Below are 24,100 nucleotides of genomic sequence, written 5' to 3'. Positions count from 1 at the left end.
TCCAGAGATGGTGACTCCACCACCTCCCCGGGCAGCCTGTGCCACTGCTTCACTACTCTTCCTGACAAATTTTTCTTAATATCCAACTTCACTTCTTACTCATTTTAGCTTCTTAGACCTCACATAAAGGTCAAACCCACTGACATTTCAGTATGGTTTTTACTACTCTTCTACCAAAGAGGAAGATCAAGATGCAATACTGAGCCAAAGGACATGTCAAGCTTTGCAGGCAGCCTGTTTTCATGGTCATTGACCTTGTCACATTTTGTTTTGTTTCATCTGTTGCCATTTGCTCCCCGTAAGACAAAACTGGCTGGAAAGGACAAAAAAATGGAGACCACACACTTCCTGACATCACTAGCACAACTTGATGGGCTGCAGCAAGCCCTCCCTTGCAATGTGGTTTCCCTTTCAAGCACTCTCTGAATGAAATGAAGAATCAGCTTTTGCCTGAGTCATTGACCTTTGTGAGGATGTCAGACCCTTTCAGCTCAAACACTCAGCTGCCAGAAGAATAAGCAACCTCATTTCACCTTTAGGTGGAGGAAAAAACATATAAAGGAAATAAGCCCTACCAAGGCAGAGAGCCTTTTGGAGGATGGAAGGATGGGATGCCATGCAGTCACTCGATGCCTCAACACCAGCAGGGATGAGGATGTTATTGAACTGGGGACAGCAGAGACAGTTCATGGCAGAGAGAGCTCAGGATGCAATGTATATCAGAAGACCCTGAGAGAAAAAAACAGTGAGAAAGTCCTTGGATGGAGACCTTCCGCCATGACTTCAACAGATGGATCTAAGGGCGGCATTTCTGGGCTGCCCTCATGGAGAAACACACAACAAGCTTGAAGATCAATGTACTGCTTCCAAAAAACCAGGCAGTCTGACCTCCACAGTGTGGTCTTTCATGTCAGATACCTGAACTGGTACCAGGATCCCTCATCCCTGTGGAAACATCTGGGACAGACTGCAAGCTGACAGGAACCACCCTCTCCTTGCCTATTGAGATGCACTGGGTGGCAAAGGAGTGGTGACCAACAAGGAGAAGGCACTGGTTGCTAAGGCCCCAGGAACCATGATGGAATGGTGGGACAATGGGACAAGGGGATGGAGTCCACAAACCCTTGGGCCAGCAGTGGCCAGGAGGGTGTCCTGGTCATCTCACCACCACCGGGTCTCTGCCTGACCTTGTTGGCCTGGGTTAGGGTAGTCACCTTTCCTGCTTTCCTGGATACTCCTGCCCAGAAAGGTAAAGCTGTCCTCCATGTTTTTACTGGGAGCAGTCTTCATGGATTGGCCAGATACGACTGTCAGATGTTGCTTTACAGTTTCATCTGTGTTTCCTTGTAGATCCCATTTTTGTTGCTCTTCTCCCATTTTCCCTTTTTGCCTAGGTGATGAAACCAAACCCCTGCCAGCAGGTACCAGTGGGTGATGGGAGAGGAGGAGATATGCAGAGCTGACCTCTCCCTTCACCACCTTCCCCTCCTCCCCCCAGAGACAGAGCTGAAATGTAAGATGAATTATGTACTACAACATACCTCAAAAGCAAACAAGCAAACAAAAAAGTAATCAAGTGTCTTCCTCCCAAATGTGGTCGTGGCAAGAGCTGAAGACAGGTGACACCCTGGGGTTGGCAGACCCTACAAATGACTCATGGGGACAGCACAGCTTTACAGGGGATCTCATTTCACAGCATCTCCTGGCAGTTCTCAGGCTGCTTAGAGCAGTGGGTATTTTTTAGGGCATGGATTAATTATGCATTGTTTGGCACCTGTAAGTAATGTCATTGTGATCTGTCCTAAAGCATCTGGCTTCTGATGAGGGCAGGGCAAGAGGCAGCACTGCTCAGAGTAAAGCAGGAGGGGCTCTGATAAAAGCACCACCAGCAGAAGATCTTGTGGCTGAGAGGATCAGGTCCTGCACAAAACATTTCTACCTGCAACACACTGCAGTGCTAGAAATCAAAGCTGCAGATAGCAATAACCTCAGCTCCACGTTACCTGGAGCCCATCACTGCAAATCTCACACGGCACTGTTGGACAAATCCTCTCTCTCGCAGAGCAACTTTATTTGCAGAACAGCTTCATTGGGGGATTTCTGTGTGGTCATACAGCCTCACTTCATCTGGCTTTTTGTGTCTCCAGTGACACAGACCCCAGAATAACCCTAATGACCACTATTTACAATGTGAGCTATTACTTTTTACTGCGCTGTGTAATTGCTATCCTGCTGAACAAGGAGGCTCGCTGAAGAATATTCATGAACTGCATTGTGTGTCCCATCCCAAGGATGTACAGGGTGCCATAGGCACAAGGGCTTCTCTACAGGAGCCCTCTCAGTATTTTCCTCTGTGACTTACAGCAACCAACTGCTCTCCAAATGCCTTCAACAGTGAGAGATGGTGTTAGTTTAGGAGCTGGTTTTCTGTGCAAGAGAAACAGCTGTAATGCAGAACTTGGAGTTCTTGTCTGGACAGAACTGCAGTGGTTAATGGGCTTGTTATGCTTGTGAAAGCCTATGAGAGCTTTAACATATACGTATCTTTTAAACATGCATATATCCTGTACAAGGAAAGTAGAAAGATTCCCAGTTAAGAGAGGGAACTCTACAAACACAAACACCATGAAATAGTAAAAGAAAGCAAAGGCTGACCAAGCTCATATTTACCCAGTATTCCCTCCAGACCCACTGCAGAGTGAAAATCCCCCCATCCTGTCTGTGTATGAAAGCCTCTCTAACCTTGTATACACAGCAGTCCTTTTGGGATGTGTGCTGGAAGCTTACAATTGGAACTAACTTAGTTGACATTTCTTGGTGCAGAGTGAAGTTTAATCCTCATTTGATGTCATTCAATTCTGTAACTTCTGCTGCTAACCAGGGAGCTACAGTTTCCTCTTGGATGATCATTCATAGAACCATAGAATGGTTTGGGTTGGAAGAGTTCTTTAAGATCATCTAGTTCCAGCCCCCTGCTATAGGCAGGGATACCTCGCACTAGACCAGGTTGCTCAGAACCCCATCGAGGCTGGCTTTGAATGCTTCCAGGGAGGGGGCATACATCTTGTAGGGAAGGCATCACCTCCAACCATGTGTTGGCAGAGGGGTGCTGGGTCACATCAACAAAAGCAGTGGACAGTGTTTTCATGGTCCTTGCACCCAATGCAAGGAAAACTTCAGTTCAAGGGCCATGGTCACAGGGCTGTGGTTGAGGTGGGGAACAAAAGCAAAAACAAATAAAATTTGAGGGCAACTGTGCCAGCAAAGCAGTTCAGCTTTTATTAACAGGAACAAAATTATCCCTTTCCCTTTGTCTTCTGATGAATTGGAGGAAATTGCTTCCCAAGCCCTCAGCCTTCCAGCTACTTCAGCTGTGTTTTGTTTTTCCAAGATTCAAATATTCTGACTAGCATATTATTATGAGAACAGAAGAGCTATAGAGAAATTGAAGCTTCACAGAGGAAATTAGCCAATAAATGTGGCTTTAAATTCACTTGCTTTTTATGGAGAGCTCTGATGTCATGGACAGATAAGGCTTTGGAAGAGATGTGATACTGTGCTGCAGATGTGTTTGTGAACATTTAGTGGACGATCTCCTGTGGCACTGTAATGGGCAGCTTACAGTAATCTATTAGGTTTTAAGCATGTCATTCTGATGTGACTGATTTTACTATTTAATATCGGTCCCACAAATTCTGAGCTAAAAGAAGCAAGATCCCTCTTCTTCGTGTGATAGTATTTAGTGTGACTGGGAAAACATTTATTTGCATTTTGCAAAGAAAAGACAGAGCTTTGTAAGGAAAGCACGTATCAGGTCAAGTGAAAAATTTGATAGTTTAATGTCAAAATCCTAGAATAGCTCCTGGTGCATAGAGAGAGGCCGAGTTCCAAAGCAGAGATCTTTAAATTTGGCACTTTCAAAACATGGCATGTCATCCCTCTAATTTGCCATGGGCTTTTTGTTTCAAACATTTCATTTGATGAAAGCAAGCACGCACGAACACAAAAAAAAACAACCCTCTTTAGAATTCAGTAAAATGCCTCATTTGATCCTCTTCAGTTTCCTGGAAAAGTTCAACACGAACATTCAAGTGCTGCATTTCTTCCGATGGTGGTGAAACTGCTGATCTGTTAGTTGTGCAGCTTTGATGAGCCAAGTTCAAGGACAGAGTCTTCTAGAAACCACTGTGATAGATATTACTCATCAGAAACATCCCCCTGAGAGTGAGAGCTCAGCCTGCTAGTTACAATACGGGCACAGAGACCAAGAGGATCTGCCCTGAAGGCTTTAATTCCCTAAATATAAGATTATCAAAGAATTAGCTGTATAGCTTTAGGTAGAGCAACACAGGGTGAACAAGCCCATTTGAAGTAAGTAACTCCCTACCACTGGAAGAAGAGTTATTTTGGGGTTTGGATATTAGGAAACATTTCTTCTCAGAAAGAGCAGTGAGGCAGTGGCACAGGCTGCCCAGGGAGGTGGTGGAGTCACCATCCCTGGAGGTGTTCAAGAACCATATGGATGTGGCACTGTGGGATGTGCTGTGTGGACATGGTGGGATGGGATGGTGGTTGGACTAGAGATCCTGGAGATCTTTTCCAACACAATGAGTCTTTGATTCTGTGCTTCTCCGTACTTGCTGTATAAGCTCATTTTTCTCATTTGCTTGTTGGAAATTCAAGATGGGAAGGGTGATAGGGAGACACAAACAAGCTGTGTGTCATAAAACAGGCCCTGCCACTGGGCTCCACTACTCCTGCACAAAGCCAGGCAGAAGAACAAAGCCACATGTTGACAGCTCACTCTTCATTTTCTTTTGAAATGTGCTTGGTTCAGTTGAGCTTGGACTAATTGCACTTCCCTGTGTTTTAAGGTTATAGACAAGGCACACAGAGGTTGCTAAGAATAGATGAAAGAGCCTTTTAAACATTCTTGGGAGAGGGAGTATTCAGGATGGCAGCCAGTGTCCAGAGATAATGGTGCATGGGGACTGACCTTGGTGAAACGTGGTAGCTGGCCAGAGGTGAGGAGAGGCATGAGCACAGACACAGGGCAAGGCCAACCCTCCCATGTAGACACTGAAAACGGCACCAGATTGCCCCAGAGCTCTCTATGACAGTAGCCAAATCCATGTATTGCTATCCAAGGCAAATGAAGTGACATGAGAGTGGAGAGATGATGTTTGAAGGAAGTGCCAACCAAATGACTGGTTGAGACATGAGCAGTTGGGAACAAACTGGAGCACAGGAAGTTCCCTTTGAATATCAGGAGCACTTCTGTGCAGTGGTAGACAACTGTAAACATTGTAAGGCATGGTTAAGAGGCAATCTCAAAATAAAAAATAACTATAGAAATGGTCATAAAAAGCAGAAATGACGGACCTTTCCGGGAAAGCTAATTCTCTAGGGAGTTAAAAATCAATATAACTGGACAGTATGATAATGAGATTTCTTCTGTCCCAACAATGAAGGATGCAGTGTTTGGCTGCCACTGATAAATCTAGGTGCTTTAAAATCTAGATATACACACCTAGCCCAGTTCAAACAGTACTAAAAGAGAAACCTTTTGGATCTTCCTGGGTCTTTGATACTGCTTTTCAGATATCCTGAATAAGAAGGAAATTTCCAGACAAGCAATGAAAACTATCCTGAGAGAGGGATAAGAGGAAAATTACTAACAGACTGAGTGTGAGCCATCAGACTGCTAGGGAAGGTAGCTTTTGTCTGATCTTAGTGATTTCTTCCAATGAGATATATAAGCTCAACTGATAAATGGAAAAGTATTGATACCCTATACAAGTGTCTCTCTGTAGCACTTGACTTGATGCTGTTAAGTACTTTTATAAAGAAACTAAACTAGGTCAGCCTTATGGATTGACACCTACTAACCAGCAAGTCTCAGTCCTTAGTGTGCAAAGATCACATCACCACAGCATCATCACAGAACCACAAAATGTTTTGAGCTGGTAGAGACCCTCAAAGACCATCTAGTCCAACCCTCTGCCATGAACAAGGACATCTTTCATTTAATTAGATTACCCAAAGCACTGTCCAACCCAATTTTGAACACTTCCAGTGATGCAGCATCTACAGCTTCTCTAACCTAAACCTCCCCTGTCTCAGTTTAAAACAATTCCCCTTTGTCCTATCACTATCCACCCTCAAAAACTGTCGTTCCCCCTCCTATTTACACACTTCCTTCAAATATTGGAATGTCCCCAAATACTGAATGGTCCCCTCTGTGTGTGCTGCCAGAGAACACTCTCCCCAAGCAGACAGAGGGGGCTGCATAGTCTGTAGATAATCCAGATGTCAGCCCAAAGCTGACATCCAGTTGTGGGTCTGCCTCTGTAAAACAGATGGAAACAGCTGTCTTGGTCTGCAGTCATTCATAGTAGAGGGCCACCACACCCAACAGAAACTGGAAGGGAGGGGTGGGCTGGGGACAGGAGGGGAGGCTGCAAAACACAAGTGCTGCCATGCTAACCTTATTATCCCCTCCCTTCTCTTTTGACATTAAACAGGCCGAGTGGATGAAGGGAAGATGCAGACACAATTAACCAGATATTGCAAACAGCAGGGCGAGTCACTTTTTATAACTAGTTTATGTCTCAGACACACAACTGTACAGAATAATGCAATAACAGAAATTGTGCAGTTATTTACCCTGGGTTCATTCACTGCGAGTCCTCTGAGAGCCGCTTTTGTTTGTCTTCATTTAATTGGCATGGTCAGATGGCCACCAGAAAGACCAATTAAACAGATTCAATAGATTCTACTGTATATTTTTGTTGTGGTTTTTTTTTTTTTCCTTTACCAATGAGTAGCATAAAATGTCTAAAATAATTTGTCTGAGCACTGGTAATGAATATAAAATGTGCTCTGTTCCTGCCTGCATACGGTGAGTTTCAGCCATACAGCACTTTACAGCCAAAGCAAACTGGATTAATAATGAAATCACTGATGCAGTCTTCAGTGCAGCCTTAGTGGGGACAAGGGTGCCATTGTGTGTTATGACAGAAGGTATCTGGTTGCCTCTCTAAGCACAGACAGGCATTCTGAGGTCTGTCTGGGCTTTTTTAGATGTCTTAAGCTTTGGCGTTTAAGGGGTAGGTGGAATCTGTTTAACAAAATCCCACCAACAGGACTTTGGCCTGTCTTTAATATCAAGTATTTGTTTAAGTGCTTTGTTGAATCGGAGCCTAGTAGATCCTCTCTAAAAGAAAGTGATTTTCAATCTAATAAGGTTATCTTAGTGTGAACATTTTAACTACATCAATCAATACGCCCGTCAGGAGCAAATGACTAATGGGATTTCTCTCTTCTCTCTTTCTTTGTTACCAGAATGATGAATTGACTTTGCCTGTTGCTGAAGAGCCTCATCTCCTTAATGCATTGCAGATATGTCTAATGGACACAAGCTGCCAGGGTCTGGCAGTAACCAGTCCCCACCAAAAACATTTTCCCCTGGGACTGTTCCATCAGATTCCAGCTCTGCTCTCACAGAGGAAAATGTGAGAAAGGTGGAAAAGGAGTACACAACTTCTAAGGAAGCCTTTGATAAGAGAATACAAGATAATAACAAGCAGAGTAATACTGCTCTCTCCTGCAATGAGGAAACTGGAGAAGCCAGCACAGACTTTATCCGGGATGAAGAACCTGAAGGAACCCCCTCATCCTTTCCAGCAAAACAGAAGGAAAGCAGCAAAGAAGACTGCCAGAACAGCTATGCAGTTATTTCAAGGAAAGATAAGCCTTTAACAGGTAACATTAACAGCAATCTGTTGGAGGGAAGGCAGATATCCTTGATTTTCCCTTAGTTTCTGTTTGTGTACGGAAAACATGAGTGCTATACATGGGCACTTGGAATGGTGCTGGGTCTTAGAATCATAAAATAATTAAAAATAAATAAAAATAATTAAGATTGGATAACGTAGCCCAACCATCAGCCCAACCCCATCATGCCCCTCAGTGCCACATCTACACAGTGCTTGAACACCTCCAGGGACGGTGACTCCATGTGGGTAGGCTGTTCCAGTGCCTCACTGTTTTGGGACAGACATGTGCCTGCCCATCAGTGAGGGCTACTGTGGTGTGACCACACCATTGTTTTGGGCAATGGTTGTGAACTGTGAGAGCAAAGCAAGGAGCACCAGCACACAGACTGCAGCCCCAGCCTTCTTGTCACAAGCAGAAGGTGCTGTTGTACATGGAGCCAGAAAACCCATCCATCCATCTTGGGAAACAAGGTGTTCAAAGTCAAATGCTATGAAGCAACTTGCCTGGAGCAACCAGATTTGCTCTGCTGCATGCATATACCAGCAAATGTATATCATACAACTGTCTCTTAGATATCTCAAACTATTTAGGGTTTTTTTTCCCATATACTCTGATCTTAGTAATATTTTATGGCTCATTAAGTAAACTAACCAGTGTTTGGAGGCTGATAAGAGAGATAAAAATGTGGTTAATCCATGGAAGGAGAAGAAAAAACCTAAGATACAAGGAAGGAAATATCTATGGCTGTGTGGAAGTCAGAGTCACAGCTGTCTTGAAGGAGAGGGTGAGGAAGGAACCCGTGACAGGTAACCTGGATACCCCACTGGGGAAGCACCATGCATCATTCATGCATGGGGAACAACAAGCATTGCTTTACTTAGGGCGAGCCTGGCTTTCTGCAACAGAGACTGGGGCCACTTGCCCTTCTCTTGAGGAAGTTTTGCAGAGGAAGTATTAACTTTCTTCCTTATTTCTTCTTTGAGCGTGCTATGATCATGCAGTCCACCTGCTGGTGGGAGAGCCCTCACCATGGCCAGAGTGGCACAGATGGCATGAAAGAGTCAGCAAAACTCAAAATGCAAAGGGTTATTGAGAGAATAGAGAATCTGTGCATCATTCCTTCCCAGGGTTTGGCCAAAAGAAGTGTTTTTACTTCTGCCTTTTATTTTTTCCAGTGCAAATTTGCTTGCACCCAAGCAAAGGTTTATTATTTTTGAAGAACTTTCCATGGGGAAACCAAGTATTCTTAACAGGCATACATGTGAGCAACATCCCTGAGGAGCAACCTGCCCCTACAAGAAGCACAGAGTTAAGGCAGCAGCCACAAGTAGAACAAGTGGGAATGGGTGGATGTGGAAACCTCTCACAGGGCTGTCCGAGGGAACCGCTGGCTGGATTGCCACCACATTTAAAATCATCATTTACAATTCAGATGAAATATGAGGTTTCTCTTGTATGGTAGAGAGTAGAGTATTTACGTATGTGTAGATTTACGAAGGAAAATCAAATGGAACTGGGAATGACTCAGCATGGACCTAGTCTGAACAGTCAATACGTCTCCAGGTATTTGCACAGTGCAGTGGTTTGTGGGGATTTGCTGGTCTTTCTAAATCCTTTTTCGTTGCTTTTGTCTTTCACAAGACAAAATGGCTCATCTAATCTGAATGGCATACCTTCATTTTGATGCTTTTTCTGTTTCCTTGTTTCAGCCACATCTCTCTTTCTCCACATCCCTTATTCCTCCCGACTGCATTGCACCAGCACCTCTTGCCATCCTCAAATGTCTGTGCTGATATCCTTTCCCCTTGACCTCCACATGTACACAGGTCCTCTCCTCTCCCACCACCTTCTGCAAATGCCTGCCCCAATTCTGTTCTTCCCTGATTTTTTGGTAATATCACCACTTAGCATTTTGACACTACATCTAGTTGCTTGCAAGAAGAAACCTGCAGAGAAGGCAAAGTGAATTAGCTTGTAACTCTTGTCTCTTCCTCTACAAAGTCTGCCCTCCATTGCCAGCCACATTTTAAGGCTCAATTTTTGGGAGCTTTTTCTTGGCTTGCCTGCAATTTATTATACCATTAAAAGCAATGGGGAAAAAATGTTCCTCGTTAAGGTGGGGAGGTTTTATCTGAAATACAAAATAATGAAATGGCCAGAAATCTCAAGGCAAAAAAAAAAAAAAAGAAAAAAAAAGAAAGAAAAAAAGAAAGAAAAACCCTGCTGTTCAATACAAAAAGAATATTTCTTCTTAAAATAAACCTTTTTCTCTCCTTTTCAGCACAGGCAATAAACTCTCCATCAGCTCATCCCACTGGCTCTAAGCCAAAGGAATCCAAGAAAGGACAATAATTGGTAGCATTTTTCTGCATCACACAGCTGGGTGAGGCTGTATTTATGTCGTACGTGGGCTGGCAGCAGGAACACCAAAAGGGGGAAATTTATGGAGTGCCTGCATTGCCCACAGCCCGACAGCATCTGCTTTGCCTTTCCTCTTAATAAACTGTGACATCCTGGCCAGGGATTATTGTTGGGCCCCTCAGTGTTTGGGGGTATTCAGAGGGATGCTGATGGCCTCTGGAGAGTTGTTTGTCAGTATTATCAGTGAACTAAGCATCATCAGTCTTGATGTTGGGTTTGTCCTCTGTCCTCATATTCTTCGGGTTGTTTAGCTCTTTTTCTAAATGATGTTACATGTGCTCAGTAACAAGGAAAAAGCATAGAAACATAGAGTCATAGAATCATTAAGGTTGGAGAAGACCTCTAAGATCATCAAGTCCAACCATCAACCCATCCCCAGTGTACCCACTAACCATGTCTCTCAGTGCCACATCCATGCGGGTTCTTGAACACCTCCAGGGACGATGACTCCACCACCCATTTTCACCCACAAGCACTGTGCCCAAAAACCTTTAGAAATCATAGGCCACTAGTGAGCAAGCAGTGATATGTAATAACAACATCCTTGAGTTACTAATGCAGACAAACAAAATTATCAAAACCTCTTCCTTCCTTCCCTGAATCAGATCAAGTAGGTCCCCAACCGCAGTTTGTTCAGCAAAATGAAACAAACTTTACATTTTTTTTCCCATGCTTTTTTCCATTTTCTGAGGCCACAGGCACCTCTGAATTGGTAGATCAGAGGCAATCACAACACTCCCCTCGCACTGCACAGACACATTGATTGCTGTGCACTGTAGGCTCTGAATGATTTCTTGCCTTGACAAGCATCTTTAGGGGGAAAAAAAATGAGAGAATGGGAGGGTTTCTGGAAAGCACCATTTGTGCTGGACATGCTGTGATGAGGAAGAAGTACTGCTTCACAGCCACAGCTGGCTCCAGCACAGCTCCAGCACCATAATGCATGATGAACTGCCCCAGCCTGATGCCAGTTGTAGAACCATGCAGGATGAGATGGAGCAGAGCAAGGATTTTAGGATTAGTGTTACCTGCCCAAAACAGAGCTACAAAAGATCACTGCTGGGAAACCTTACCTAAGCCCCAGAGCACCCTTCTGCTATCATCCCACCTGGTGTCACCTCTTTGCAATGACAGTGGCAGGAGGCAGGACATGGAAGATGACATGACCCAGAGTGGAGCTACTCAGATGAGTCCCTGGCCAAAAGGGGGGATGATGAGTTTGTTTGATGCAGACCTGCCCAGTGTTCCAAGTACTCAGAACTGTGGGTTCACTTTAGGAAAGCAGCTTTCTGGCATCAGCTTACTTTAAAAGAAAAAAGTTATTCATAAGTGAGTTTTGTTCAGGGGCATTCTGATTCAACTGAAGCACTCTGACAATGATAAATGCCCCTCATTACCAATATCCTGTGTTCTGTTCCCTTTCTGTCATTAAGGCACAAAAAGCCTCGTGGCATTTTTCCTCAGATCCAGCTCTGTTTGGTTCTCTTCATTATTAGGGTTTTCACGTATCAGTGAAAGCTCGGGGTGAAGCAGGGCCACGCTCAGCAAAGCAGCTGATGGGCACCAGCACAGAGTGAGCACTCTGAGCCTGCACAGCCCCTTCCACTGTGCTGAGGCACAGGGAAAAGCAGTGAGCCAAGGAAATCTCCATAAGGGGATGGTACCAGTGCTAAGGTCTGAGCCTGTCGGGTTTGTCCTCTGCCTCCACCACCGCTTGTGGTGCTTAGGAGATGAGAGATGCCACCACCTGTTGATGCAGGAAGATGTCCAGGGTGCTCAGTTTTGTAAAATCATAGAATCATTTGAGTTAAAAGGCACCATCTTTGTCCACATGGCTTGACTCAGCTGATGGAGAAGTTCCTTGCCCAGCACAGGGAAATATTCTAGTTTTCTTGGTCTTCATAGGCCTCCTTGGGCTGAAGAACCCTCTCATTGCACCATCTCCTTCTTGTCTCATGAAACACCTCCAGACATTCAAGGATCTTCAAGAGCTGAGGTCCAGGAGCACATCAGACCCTGAGTATTTTAGTTTCTCTTACATGCAGGTCTATGAGAGAAGCACTGCACTGTCACCAGGCTGTCTCAGCCACGAGGGCTTGCTAAATGCTTAGCCTGCAAAATAAAAGGCATTTGCTTCTTGGCTACAGCCTTCTGCCAAAAGATAGGCACGTTGTGCTTCAGTGCAGATGTCTTGGGGGAAAAAAATGTGCAGTGCATTAGAGAGCTGTGACTCATAGAATAATTATCCTCGTTTCTCATAGTTTATTAATAATTTAAACCCAATCTCAGTGTTATTGATCTATCATTGAATCGGAGATTTATTTCAGATCTGTAGTCACAGAAGCAGTAAATTTAATCCCCCTTCCCCTCCCACCCTTCCACCCACTAAACTCACTTTATAACTAAAACATGATGTTTAGGCTGTTTCCGTAACAGGAGAGGAGAAGAATAGCTCTGAGGTTGTCTGTGGCAGGAGCAGCCCATGGAATATGTGTAGGTTCTGGTTTTAAACCAAACTTCTGCCTGCTTCAGTGTCAGAGATGCTGAAGGACCACAGAAGGCAGCAAGTGCTGCTTGCTGGTATGTGCATCCCAATTTAATCTTGCTTAAACTGGTAAAAACCTGAAGCAGCTGCCACAGTGTCCCAGGAGTACCATGACCATAAAATCAATTTAAGTGCATGGAGAATCAAGCCTAGAAAACCATCATGTGGAGGCTCCTACAGTAGCGCTCACTTGGCTCTAACATGTGTCTTGTGCATTCACTCTAACGAGCAGCAAGACCTGTCCTTTTAAAGGAAGCCAGGAATAGAAAACAGCATGTTCTTTGGGTATTAAGTGCCCAGAATGGTGATTTCTGTAGGCAAATGAAATTCATTTTTATTAGACCAATTGTAATATACAGGTCGGGTAGAAAATGTGGTTTTGGCTGCAACAGCTCTTTCTCAGGCCCAAAAGAAAGCAGGAAATATATCCAAATGCTTATCTGTCCATTTCCATTTATATTAATGGATGCAATTAATAATATTGCCATCCTCTGCCTGCCTGACTCACTGCTACCCTTCCTTCCATGGTGCAGGTGTGTATCACACAGTTAGCAGGGTGTCTTTCTTACTGAGCAATTGCTCAGTAGAGAAGGCGAGCATTATTTCAGGGCACAGTTCACTCAAAATGGGAGATTTAATTTATTCAAGTCTCATTACACTCAGAAAGGAGAGGAAAGGAGGAAGTTAGGAGGAAGTTTTTCACACAGAGGGTGGTGATGCACTGGAACAGGTTGCCCAAGGAGGTTGTGGGGGGGCAATGACAGCTAGGTACTTGATCTGCGTATTCTTCCTTATGGAGGTCACAACAACATGATGTCTTCACACTCCAGGAATTTCTGCTCTTCCCTCCAGATGCAGTGATGCTCTCCGGGGACACAGAGATTTTGACTGAGGCAGAAGTGAATGAGAGGCCAGCTGAAAGCAAGGAAGAGGCAGGAACAGAGGAGGGAGAGGAAAAGGCAGGAACAGAGGAGGGAGAGGAAAACAGCCCAGCAGAGCATCATGAGCAAGGTATGGTGTGATCTTTTGCTTAATCACAACAGCCATGAGATCAGCCCGAGTGTTTGAGATTCCCAGCTGCCACTGTTGATGGCCTTTTGAAAATCCCAGCCATTTTGCTGGTAAAGATGACCAACCCATTTGAAGACCTCTTTTTGCCATTGTGGGTCACTTTGCTTTGACATTTTCCTGCCAAGCAGAGTATTCAGAGTCACTCCTTGTTGCTCATTGAATGTTTGGTGGTAAATGTGACAGGAGAGGTAAACCTTCTTTTCTTCTATCTGGGCACCTACAGTCCTCAGGGGCTGTGAAGGAAGGACGTGGGACAGCAACATCCTTCCTTTCTTCCTGGATAAAAGCACATGCACCAGGGAGGAAAGGGGAAAGAGCAGCAAGAGGAGAATCTTATTTTGAGGTGGTTTTCTTTTTCGTTTCTTTTTTGTTGTTGTTGTTTGTTCTCACCACAGTCCCACTGGCTTTGCTGCATATACTTGCAGTCTCTGGGTAAGGCGCGACTGCCTGGAGCAGGGACATGCTCCCTGTGAGGTCTGTCCAGAATCCAGGGCCAAGCAAACCACAGGGCACAAAGGCAGAGCTGCTGCCTGGACTCTCCTCTTTCCCCCCCCCCCCAAACTCTCTGTCTCCTATCAGTGGGGTGCAGCAGCTTGAAATCTGCAGGAGGATGCCTGGAAGACTTCCCCCATCCCACAGCTCATCCCTACATCGTTACTTTTGCTTGTCAGGCATTTATATAAATAGGATTAACATCTGCAGTTACACTTAGCTAGGTTGCAAATTATGCAGGCTATCAAGGCTTGTGCTTCAGGGCACACAGTGATTACCATCGTAGGGGCAAAAATGAGTTTTTCCAATAACAGAATACTGCATGATTGACTGGGGACATTACAGGGCAGAGAGGATTAGCCTTTGCCATCAGATTCAGTTACGTGTCATTACTGCATCAAAGCACCAGGCGTAGCTGAGCCGCTTCCATCCAGGCAGCGCTGCAGGTGGCTGGGTCCTGAGGAGTGGAGTTGGTTGTTAAGCCCACAGCTCATTTCTATGCTTGCTGTGAAATGTGCCTCCAGCAAACTGCACCCCCTGATTTTGCTGCCCACCTCCTGCACCACATGTTATTCACCTTTGGCTCATGAGAAGAGCCTGCCCTCCATGCTTTGTCCTCCCAGGGCTGGATTCAGCCCTCCTTGCTGCTGCTACAGGATCCAGCCATCCCACACCCCCAGCACACCACCCTCTTTCCCTTACCCTGAATGATCATAGAATCATAGAATAGAATCATAGAATCATTAAGGTTGGAAAAGACCACTAATATCACCATCTAGTCCAACCACCAACCCATCCCCAACATGCCCACTAACCATGTTCTGCAGTGCCACATCTACACGGTATTTGAAAACACTATTCTATGCCTTCATGTTTCAGAAGATCAGACCATACACGGGCTCTTGGGGCTCCCCAGTACCACTCTGTGGACTTGCAGTCACAGATAAGGCCATGTCTTTCATAAGCCTGGAGTATCTGTTGGTGTTTCCCGGCTCTGATGGGACTAAAAGGTATCAGAGGAGCTGCTGGAACAGGAAGCATACAGGAACAACTTGTGTTCCACCTGCATGCAGAAAATGAGACCATTCAGGTTGGCTTCTGCTGAGGTGACATGAGGTCAGATGTTGCTTTAGGTAAAAGGCAACAAGATTGGACATAGGGGATGCCTCTCAGGTGTGTTCCCAATCATCTGTGATTCAGGAGAGAACACTTCCAATGGAACAGTCCACTGACCTTACAGCTCTTCTAAGGGTTGTGAGAGGGACAATGATCCACCTTAACTCTCTGCTATGTGTGAACAGTTTTGCCCACTCTTGACTTTCAGACCATTGCATTTCCTTCGTCTTGGCAGAAAATGATTGTCTCATTTGAATGGAAGAGCTAGAATTGACAGAAAATCCAGGATAAGAAACATAATTAGCAGTGAAACTTTTAATTCCCCGTTTCTAAGTGTATTAGTGCTTATTTATTGAACCAGCTTGACATTTAGACAGTTCCTTTTAATGCTAATAGCGTTGATTACCAGGTTGGATCCCATTGCTTTGAGGAAGCTGCTGCTCAGTATTCCAAGCTGCCAAGTTCCCCCTGCACAGAAACACTTGCTTTTCTTCACAAGAAATATGCATTATTCAGCACAACAACATTAAAATAAGACAATCAAGGGAGTTAAGAACCTGAGCCAGCAAAGGCAGGCCAGACACAAGGTGTGGGGCTGCAGGGTGCCCAGGTTTTATTTATTCATTTCATTTGTATAACAGTACCTAAATAATTAACATTTGTAACGTAAAATTTAGGTTGTAACTTTTTCTTGGCTAAGTAAGCTCTTTAGTGTCAATGGGATGGGGCCAGCCCATTGCGAAGAAGTGAGTGATAAAGAGGTAGCCATAACAAGGGAAGAATAGGAGGAAGAGGAAAAAGAGGAAGAGAGAGGGAGAGAAGAGGAAGAGGAAGAGGAAGAGGAAGAGGAAGAGGAAGAGGAAGAGGAAGAGGAAGAGGAAGAGGAAGAGGAAGAGGAAGAGGAAGAGGAAGATTTTTCTCACCTACTTGCAAATTGCACTCCTCATTCTGGACTCTACCTTCATCTTTGTACAGAGCCCAACACAGCAGGGTCTCTTACCTATTGGATATCTAGAGATGAAGAAATATTGTTGCTGTTTGTTTTTTCCCCATAACATTCGCAGTCAGTCTATTTTTTTTTTCAGTGTGTGTAATGGAGCTCTCTGTGCTACCTCTCCCGAAGATCAATTGAACAGACAGGTGTCTGATTGCCCTCCTGTTTCAATGTATATCATCATTACTCCTCCGGAGCTGCTGCAAAATTGCGCAGGTGTCGATATGAATAGAATCCGGCCTTACATTTGCTTTAGATTAGTCTTTATAGGTGAAAATGGTAGATATTCTGAAAATAAGCCTCATCTCCACATTACTGAGCATGCAGTGTCAACACGAGGATGTTTGGACGATGCAGCTGGCTCCAGAAGTAGGGCAGGCTGCTAAATGCTGAGAGTGACAAGCCAGCCTGCCCTGACAAGCTTTGCCAATGGCTAACTGAGTGCAAGGAGATTACCGTGGTCTGGGAAGCAGAGATACTTGAGCTCAGTAATTTCCCCCGGGGCATGATTACCTTGTAATAGCTACCATCTCTCATTCTCATTTCTAGCTGGAGACAAAGCACAGTGTGAGGCTCAGGGCTTTTGCATCTGTCAGCTGGGAAAGAGTTAAGGCACGAGTTTTAAGGCAACCTTGGAAAAGTACAGAGGGACGGAAGAGTAGAGGAGGTTCTGTCATTCAGGTTCTGAGCCCTACTGTGAAACACAGAATCGTACAATCATCAGTGTTGGAAAATAGCTCTAAGATCTTTTAGTTCAACCATCAGCCCATCCCCACCATGCCCACTAACCACAGCTCTTGATGGATTCCTCTCCCATCATCCAGTTTACAACCTCCTGAACCAATGGAAACGTTAAACGTGTACCCCACCTCATGCTTAAGAGCACTGCAATGGAAAAATCTCTTGTTTATTTTGAGCATACCACTTGATAGTTTTATTTGGTGATCCTTTTTTATTTCTGAAAAGCTCTGAACGATGTGAACTGCTGTTCTCCAGTCACACCACTCTTCCCAATACGAAACTTGGTCATATTTTATCTGTGGTCATTTTTCTTCCAAGATAAAATGTCTTAATCTATTCAGTCATTCCCTGAATGGAGGCCCTTTTATGCTTTTGATCATCTTCAATTGCCTTTCTCTGTAGCTTTTCTATTTCTTCTTATATCATATTTGAGATTGGTGAATCAGGGCTGCATTCAAGAGAAGGGAGCCCATGGATTTATACAGCAGCATAATGACTTCCTCTGTTTTTCTCTCTACCCCTAATAATTCCTAGCTTTCTATTTGCTATTTTTGATTGCTACTGAGCACTGAGCTGACATTTTCATAGAGCTATCTATTATAACCTGAAGATTTCATTCCCAAGTGGAAATAGCCGCCTTGGAGCCCATTATTTTATATGTAAACCTAGGATTGTCTTTTCCCATGCGCATCACTTTACATTTATCTACATCGGATTTCATCTGTGATTTTTATTACCCTTTTATTCAGTGCCACAAGGATCTTTCTGTGACTCTTCACTGTCATCTCATTGCCTCAAACACCCTGAATATCGCCAGCAACATTCTCCTATCTCTACTCACCTCTATTTTGAAATCAGTTTCGAATGGTTTGAAAACATGGGGCAATGTTTGTGGCAGCAGAGCAGCCTCCTCTCGGAGATGTGAAGTTTCCCAAGGAGGGGAAAGCAATGCAGTTCACCCAAGCTCTTTGGATGTTATGAGGGATCATATGGTGCTTCTGAGAATGGATGGCAGTGTGGCTAACTGGCACATCTCCCTCTCCTTGTTGTATGAATAGATGTAGGAGTGATGTAGAAGCAATAGTTAGCAAAGCCTTCCTTTGAGAAAACCCTGCACAGAAATCTGTGGGCTGCTAATGAATGCCAGTTAAACAGCAGTTCTTCCTTGCAAAAAGCTGTGTGTGAGCCTGCTGAGCCTGATTACAGAAGTCCAAGGCTGGAGTCAGAGGAGGGATCGTCGTCCAACCCAGAAAAGCAGGAGGATAATGGGATGGCAGCTGCCCAGTGCACAGCCCAGGTGAGGCCCAGCAGTGGACCAGTACAAGGAACCACAGGTTTCTTTTTGGCAGTTTAGTGGGCTTTTTTCTCAGGAGCAGAACCCATTGGGGAGGAGTGCCAGCAGCATCTGTGTTAACAACAGGAGGCATTTCTTTCTCTCAGGGCAACCTGGTTGAGGGCAAGAGGATGGAGTGATGCTGCTGGTGTTTGTAGGTAAAAGAATCAGGCTGAGCAACACTCAAAAGAGCAGACGCTTCCTGCCTTATGAAATTTAGGCTTGACCATACAAAAATCAGGTCTTGTTTGACAAGGTCAAGAAAAGAAATATCAGTGACTGGGATGCAAAGAGTCTTTTGGGCTGTGCTAAGACACACACGGTGCAAGAAGAGATGGGTGCCTTTCATTGGTGCTGATGCCACCACAGTGGGTGCTGTTGGCCAGCCCATCCAGTTGCTGGATCACAGTGGGCTGAAAGATGAGGAATAGCCACCTGGAATGCAGTGTGGGCTGAGATGTGGTGTGCTTAGGTGACATCTCTGCTTGGAGCATAAAGCACTAGGACAACTACTGTAAATACAACAGAAAGGAAAAGGCCTTTAAAGCTACTTTAAAGTCACTTTCAAGAAACGACCACAATAGAGAAGAGCTAAACACAAATATTTCCATCATAAAGCTTTGCAAATACAATTTTCTTTCTTTTCAAAATACAAACATCCTCTTTTCCCTTGAAGTTCCCCTAAAAAACCTGAGCACGTCTTGCTTTTTTTTTAATGTATTCTCTCAAGGTTTTTCTTAAAGAGGAAACAAGACTTGCTTTTTAAAACGCATTTGAGCTTTACTTTGCTCTTACCCCCCCTACACACACACACATACTCAGTGCTTTGCAGTATGTCAAAAGAAGGTCAAATCAAGGTGTTCTGATTTCCATATAAAAATCAATTGGTATTTTCCATTGATGTCTTAAGAAGGAAGAGTAAGCATGACAGCTACACCTGTTTGAAAGCGTACATACTCAAATACAGACTGAGTTTCCTAAGTACATATATCTACGTATCTATAAATGTATTGCCAAAAGAAGGGCTGGCGTTAGATGAAATGCAGTGGGTTTGGTTGCTTTTATGGGAACGACCTAGATTTAAGCCCATTTCTTATTTTTTATTATTAACTAATGAAGTCGATACTTAATTTCTTATGTCTTCTGAGGAAACGACTGTAGCTGAAGAGCCTGCAAGGTGTATCTTCTGTGGTGCTCCTGAACAACCAATCCCAACAGTAGCAGATCTGAAGGGAAAACAACAGGAAAATGTGAGTCTACTCATACCGTCTTGGGATGCTGCAATGTAAGCAGGTTCTGCCCATGTTCCGCATCACCCTTGATGTGTGCTGCACCCCACAGCTCTTTTGCTGCTGGAGCTATAAGAAGGCATTCAGAACTGCCATCCAAGACCTGATGAGTGAAAATGAAGCAAAGGGCAAGATGGCTTCTGCTTCCCATGCTGATGATTTACAAGATGAATTGCAAAGTAGAATCAAGGAGAAGGTGTTGCAACTGTAAGGAACCCAGAGAGACCCCAGACACTGGTGGGAGGAGGGAAGACCATCAGCACATCCTTTTGCTCTGGCCCAAGGGATTTCACTGGTGGAAACCTGTTTGTGGCATCACACGACAATTTGATCTTACTGACAACCTCTCTTTTTCTTTGATCTCAGGTTAGGTGGGAGAGGCTGTAAGAACTACAAGAAAACCCTTCAGCAGTACTTGAAAACTGTTTCCCGTGAGTACCTTGAATTGCTGTGGTCACTGAGCTCAATTTGGAGCCAGAAGTACATGGTAACTTTAGGGCTCTCAGAAAAGCAGAGACTGCAGCCTTCTATGTACTAAAAGGTGCCAAAATCCTAACTAGGAGCAGCCAGGGGTATTTGTAGTTCATCAGAACATAGGTCTACATAATTCCTTGCCCATGAGGCTTGTTATCTATATGCTGTGAGGCCTCTGGTTGAAAGGAGTAGGAGATTGTACAGAAGAAATTTGCCTGTTCATGTTCAGTCCATGCTTTGCTATAAGCAGTTCTCAGCTGGACATTTTAGTGTTTTGAGCAAGGAGATCCCTTACATTTCTCTGGAGAATCATCCTACACTGTCACAGAGCCCACTCCATCTTATTCAGGCTACATCTTCCCACTTGTTTCTCCTCAAACAAAGCTGAAAACACAAAAACTCCTCAATCCCTCCTTCTATTCCCTCTCCATTCCAAATAACTGAAGACAGAAGGCCTGGAGAAACAGAGCTAGTTCGTGTTCTCCCTAACACCAACCTCCTAAACATTTTTTTTTCCAGTGAATACAGTCTTTTTCAGACTCTCAAAACCCAACAGCTACACCATCAGACCAAAGGGTGACCCTTTCATGAAGCACCAACCAACACTGGCAGCTCTAGAAGACCTACTTGAGATGGACACGGAGTTTGTTGCAGAGCACCTAAAGGTGGGTGTAGAGTTGGAGCTCTTCATGTTGCTTTTCAGGTGGGGATTATAGAATATGTTGTCACACCTGCTCCAGCCAAACACATTTAGATATCATTATAAGGAGAAGATCCCAATTCAGCAAAATCATAGAATAAACCAAGTTGGAAGGGACCTATAAAGACCATCAAGTCCAGAGTTTTACTGAGATGATGCCCACATGTAAATGTTTTACTTACTGAGCATGCTGCCTACCTTGAAGCCTGAATGCCAGCACCTGTACCTCAGCTGAAACCTCAGGCCCTGCTCTACTTAGCCCCACACTATCCATCCCTCTTACTCCCCAAACCAGGCTACCCTTCCCAGCTGCCTGGTGGGGATGGATCTGAGCTCCTCAGAGTAAAGGATCAGGAAGCTGTTTTTTTGGGGAGAGGGGCAAAAATACCTTTCAGGGGCTCTGTCCCCACTCCCAGCTCAACCCTCTCTTCTCTCCTTTCCTTCTCTTCCCCAGACCAAAATGCTCCTGCAGTTTCTACAGGCGTCTCAGCAAACCACCTGTGATTTATCACGCAATCAGTGATTTTGTTGGCTTTTTTATTTTCAACATAGAAGTGCATTATATTGCTCTCTCCTCCTGAAATATAGGGGCAGCAAATCCTCCTGCCTAGGCCTGCCTGTCTTTTTAGCCTCATAAAAAGCCTGAAAAATGAAAGCAGGCACAAGATTGCCGGTTTGTTGCTTTTCTGTTTCCCTCCATCCCTTACAACCAAGCAGTAATCCTTACCTGGTTTGCAAAGCCAAAGTGTGCACCTTTGGGTTATTAATGAGTGCTGCAGCTGAAGTGAGTTCCTTCTTGGGTACCAAATGGGAACTGCCGTGGAGCAGTCCCTCAAATCTCAATGAGAGACCAAATCAGAGCCAGGCCCCTTTCCGCACCTGGCAATCAGCTGCTGCTTTGAATGATGATGTTAAATGTGAGCAGCAAACTCACTCTGCTTCCCCTTCTCAACCAAAACAAGCTGTTCTCTGTTTATCCAGGCTCCTTATTACTGTTAGAAAGCACCAAACCCAGCTCCCTTGCAGCGCTTGGAGCTGAGCCCTCAGCAAAGAGATGTTTTTATTTCACTTGTCAGGATGCTGCTGGGTAAATTACTCGTGTGTCTAATGGAAAGAGGGCTCCTGGCAAATTATATCATCAGAGAGCAGCTAATGACATATAATAAAAAAGAGCTGAGCTTTGCACATGAAATGCAAAAAACACAGGACTGAAGGATGGGTTTCCCTTAGTTATGTTAAGGGGTTTAATTAAAAAGGAAGCAAACAAACAAATAAAGGCTAGGTGGAAAGCACAGGGGTGTGGTGGCTTGGGGTTGGCACGGGTACAGGGAGAGGAAGGCATGGTGTGGAGCGTCCTCATCCTACGCAACCCTACAATGCTCCCCTGCACCCACCTGCCTCTCATCACTCTGGTTTTGCCCCTGCAGCTCTGCCACTCTCCCAGCCCTGTGAGGAGATGCTACCCTGATGGTCAGACGTTCTATCTCCTTTTCCCAGATGGAAGTGGTCAGGTTTAGTATCCAGCTCACGTAGATGAGCCAACACGGCTGTGTCCTACCTCCAAGGGGACCACTGTGGTTCTCCCTTGGAGCAGCTTGCTTTTGTGTTTTTATAGAACCATAGAATCAGTACGGTAAGAAAAGACCTGTCAGATACATAGTCTAACCACCAGCCCATCCCCATCATGCCAACCAATAACCCTCAGTGCCACGTTTACACATTTCTTGAACACTTCCAGGGATGGTGACTCCACCACGTCCCTGGGCAGCCTGTCCCACTGCTTCACCATTCATTCTGAGAATAGATTTTTCCTAATAAGTAACCTGAACCTTTTCTGGCACAACTGAAGGCCACTACACCTCATTTTGGGCTGCACAACCCCTTTGGCTACACGTCTCGTGTGGTTCAACAATACTTCTCTATGGAAACACAGTCTACAGAGCCAGTAGCTCTCAGGTCGGCTGCTTGAAGAGAGGGTGGTAGAGGCATATTTCCCTCCCCACAGCACCCCACCATGTTTTTCACACAAATCATGTTTTCTATGGGTTTCCAATGGGCTTGTCTTTCCTTAACCACCTCTCAGCTACCCATCAGGCAACATAGCCATCCTGATTGCATTCACTGAGGAAGCACAGTTCACCTACGTCATCCTGGAGGACAATGAACACCTAAGGGTTCAGGCAGCCTTCGGGAGCCGTGGCCACGGTGTCAGCTTCCACCCCAATGGGCGCCCCTGGTAGGTACAAGGCTGGTGGGCCGCAGTGCCTTGCTGATGGCTCAGCCCAGGGATGAACGTGCATCTTCTTCCCAGGCTTCTCATGGAGCACTGGGTGGCCATCCTAGAAAATCAGAGTTATTATTTGCATGCCTGAACCCTTTGAGCTTGATATCAACGTTGCTTTTGTTTTTCATTTCCAGTGAGTGCTCTTCACTGGAAAGAATGGCTTAGATGACCAGTTTCTTGCAGGCTTATTGATAATATGGGGTGACCAATGGCTTTCGGAGAAAGCTGCTGGTGTCTGAGCAATCACATTCTAGTTTTTGGCAGCCTCAGTTTCCAAAGTTTCCCTCTAGAAAACTGGGAACTGCAGGAATCAGTAAATCCCAGCTCAATTTCATGAGTCCTCCCTGCATTGAGACTAATGAATGGCTGTATTAAATGTCTAACCAGCTATTACAAATCATTCTGAATAGCTTCTGTAATAACACGTCCATTAGAGTACTGCAGCCTCGCCGCTTGCCTACAGACACGTCAGCCTCTCATCCATCACACAGCAGCCAGGCTTCACAGCTCAGTGCTGATCCTAAAGCATCACCCACCCCTCAGCCAAGCCACATCCCCCCAGGGGCACACATGGCCCCACATGCTACGTCTGGGGGGCTCCAGCTCCCAGGGCTGTCACAAGATAAGGAGTATTGATTTGGGCTTGGATGCTGTAAATATGGGCTGTTTTCCCCACACACAGCGTGTTTCTCTCCCCTTTGTTTTTCAGCAGGGCCATCTCCCATGCACTGCCACACACACAAACACGCACAGCCACGTGCACGGCACTTACTTTTAGTATAAATGGTGCTATAGCAATAGCAATAGGGCTTCTTCTGTAGGACAACTATTATGAGAACACTATCACCCAACAATGACTCT

General features: G+C 44.9%; 1 protein-coding gene across 1 annotated transcript in view; it reads left to right on the top strand.

Moving 5' to 3' along the window:
• Positions 1 to 1,079: 1,079 nt before the first annotated feature.
• Positions 1,080 to 24,100, top strand: part of ERICH6B (glutamate rich 6B) — a 25,604-nt gene continuing 2,583 nt past the window's right edge. Inside the window, exons 1-10 of the mRNA XM_015851759.2 lie at positions 1,080 to 1,249; positions 7,345 to 7,764; positions 13,598 to 13,756; positions 18,335 to 18,456; positions 19,641 to 19,742; positions 19,834 to 19,988; positions 20,148 to 20,212; positions 20,775 to 20,920; positions 22,383 to 22,471; positions 23,039 to 23,191. Of these exons, the coding sequence (XP_015707245.1) occupies positions 7,404 to 7,764; positions 13,598 to 13,756; positions 18,335 to 18,456; positions 19,641 to 19,742; positions 19,834 to 19,988; positions 20,148 to 20,212; positions 20,775 to 20,920; positions 22,383 to 22,471; positions 23,039 to 23,191 (1,352 nt within the window). The 5' untranslated portion in view covers positions 1,080 to 1,249; positions 7,345 to 7,403. The remainder of the gene's footprint in view (positions 1,250 to 7,344; positions 7,765 to 13,597; positions 13,757 to 18,334; positions 18,457 to 19,640; positions 19,743 to 19,833; positions 19,989 to 20,147; positions 20,213 to 20,774; positions 20,921 to 22,382; positions 22,472 to 23,038; positions 23,192 to 24,100) is intronic.

Source organism: Coturnix japonica, chromosome 1 (assembly GCF_001577835.2).
Source record: "Coturnix japonica isolate 7356 chromosome 1, Coturnix japonica 2.1, whole genome shotgun sequence".
In the NCBI taxonomy this organism is placed as follows: Eukaryota; Metazoa; Chordata; class Aves; order Galliformes; family Phasianidae; genus Coturnix; species Coturnix japonica.
This window is presented reverse-complemented; position numbering and strand designations above follow the sequence as displayed.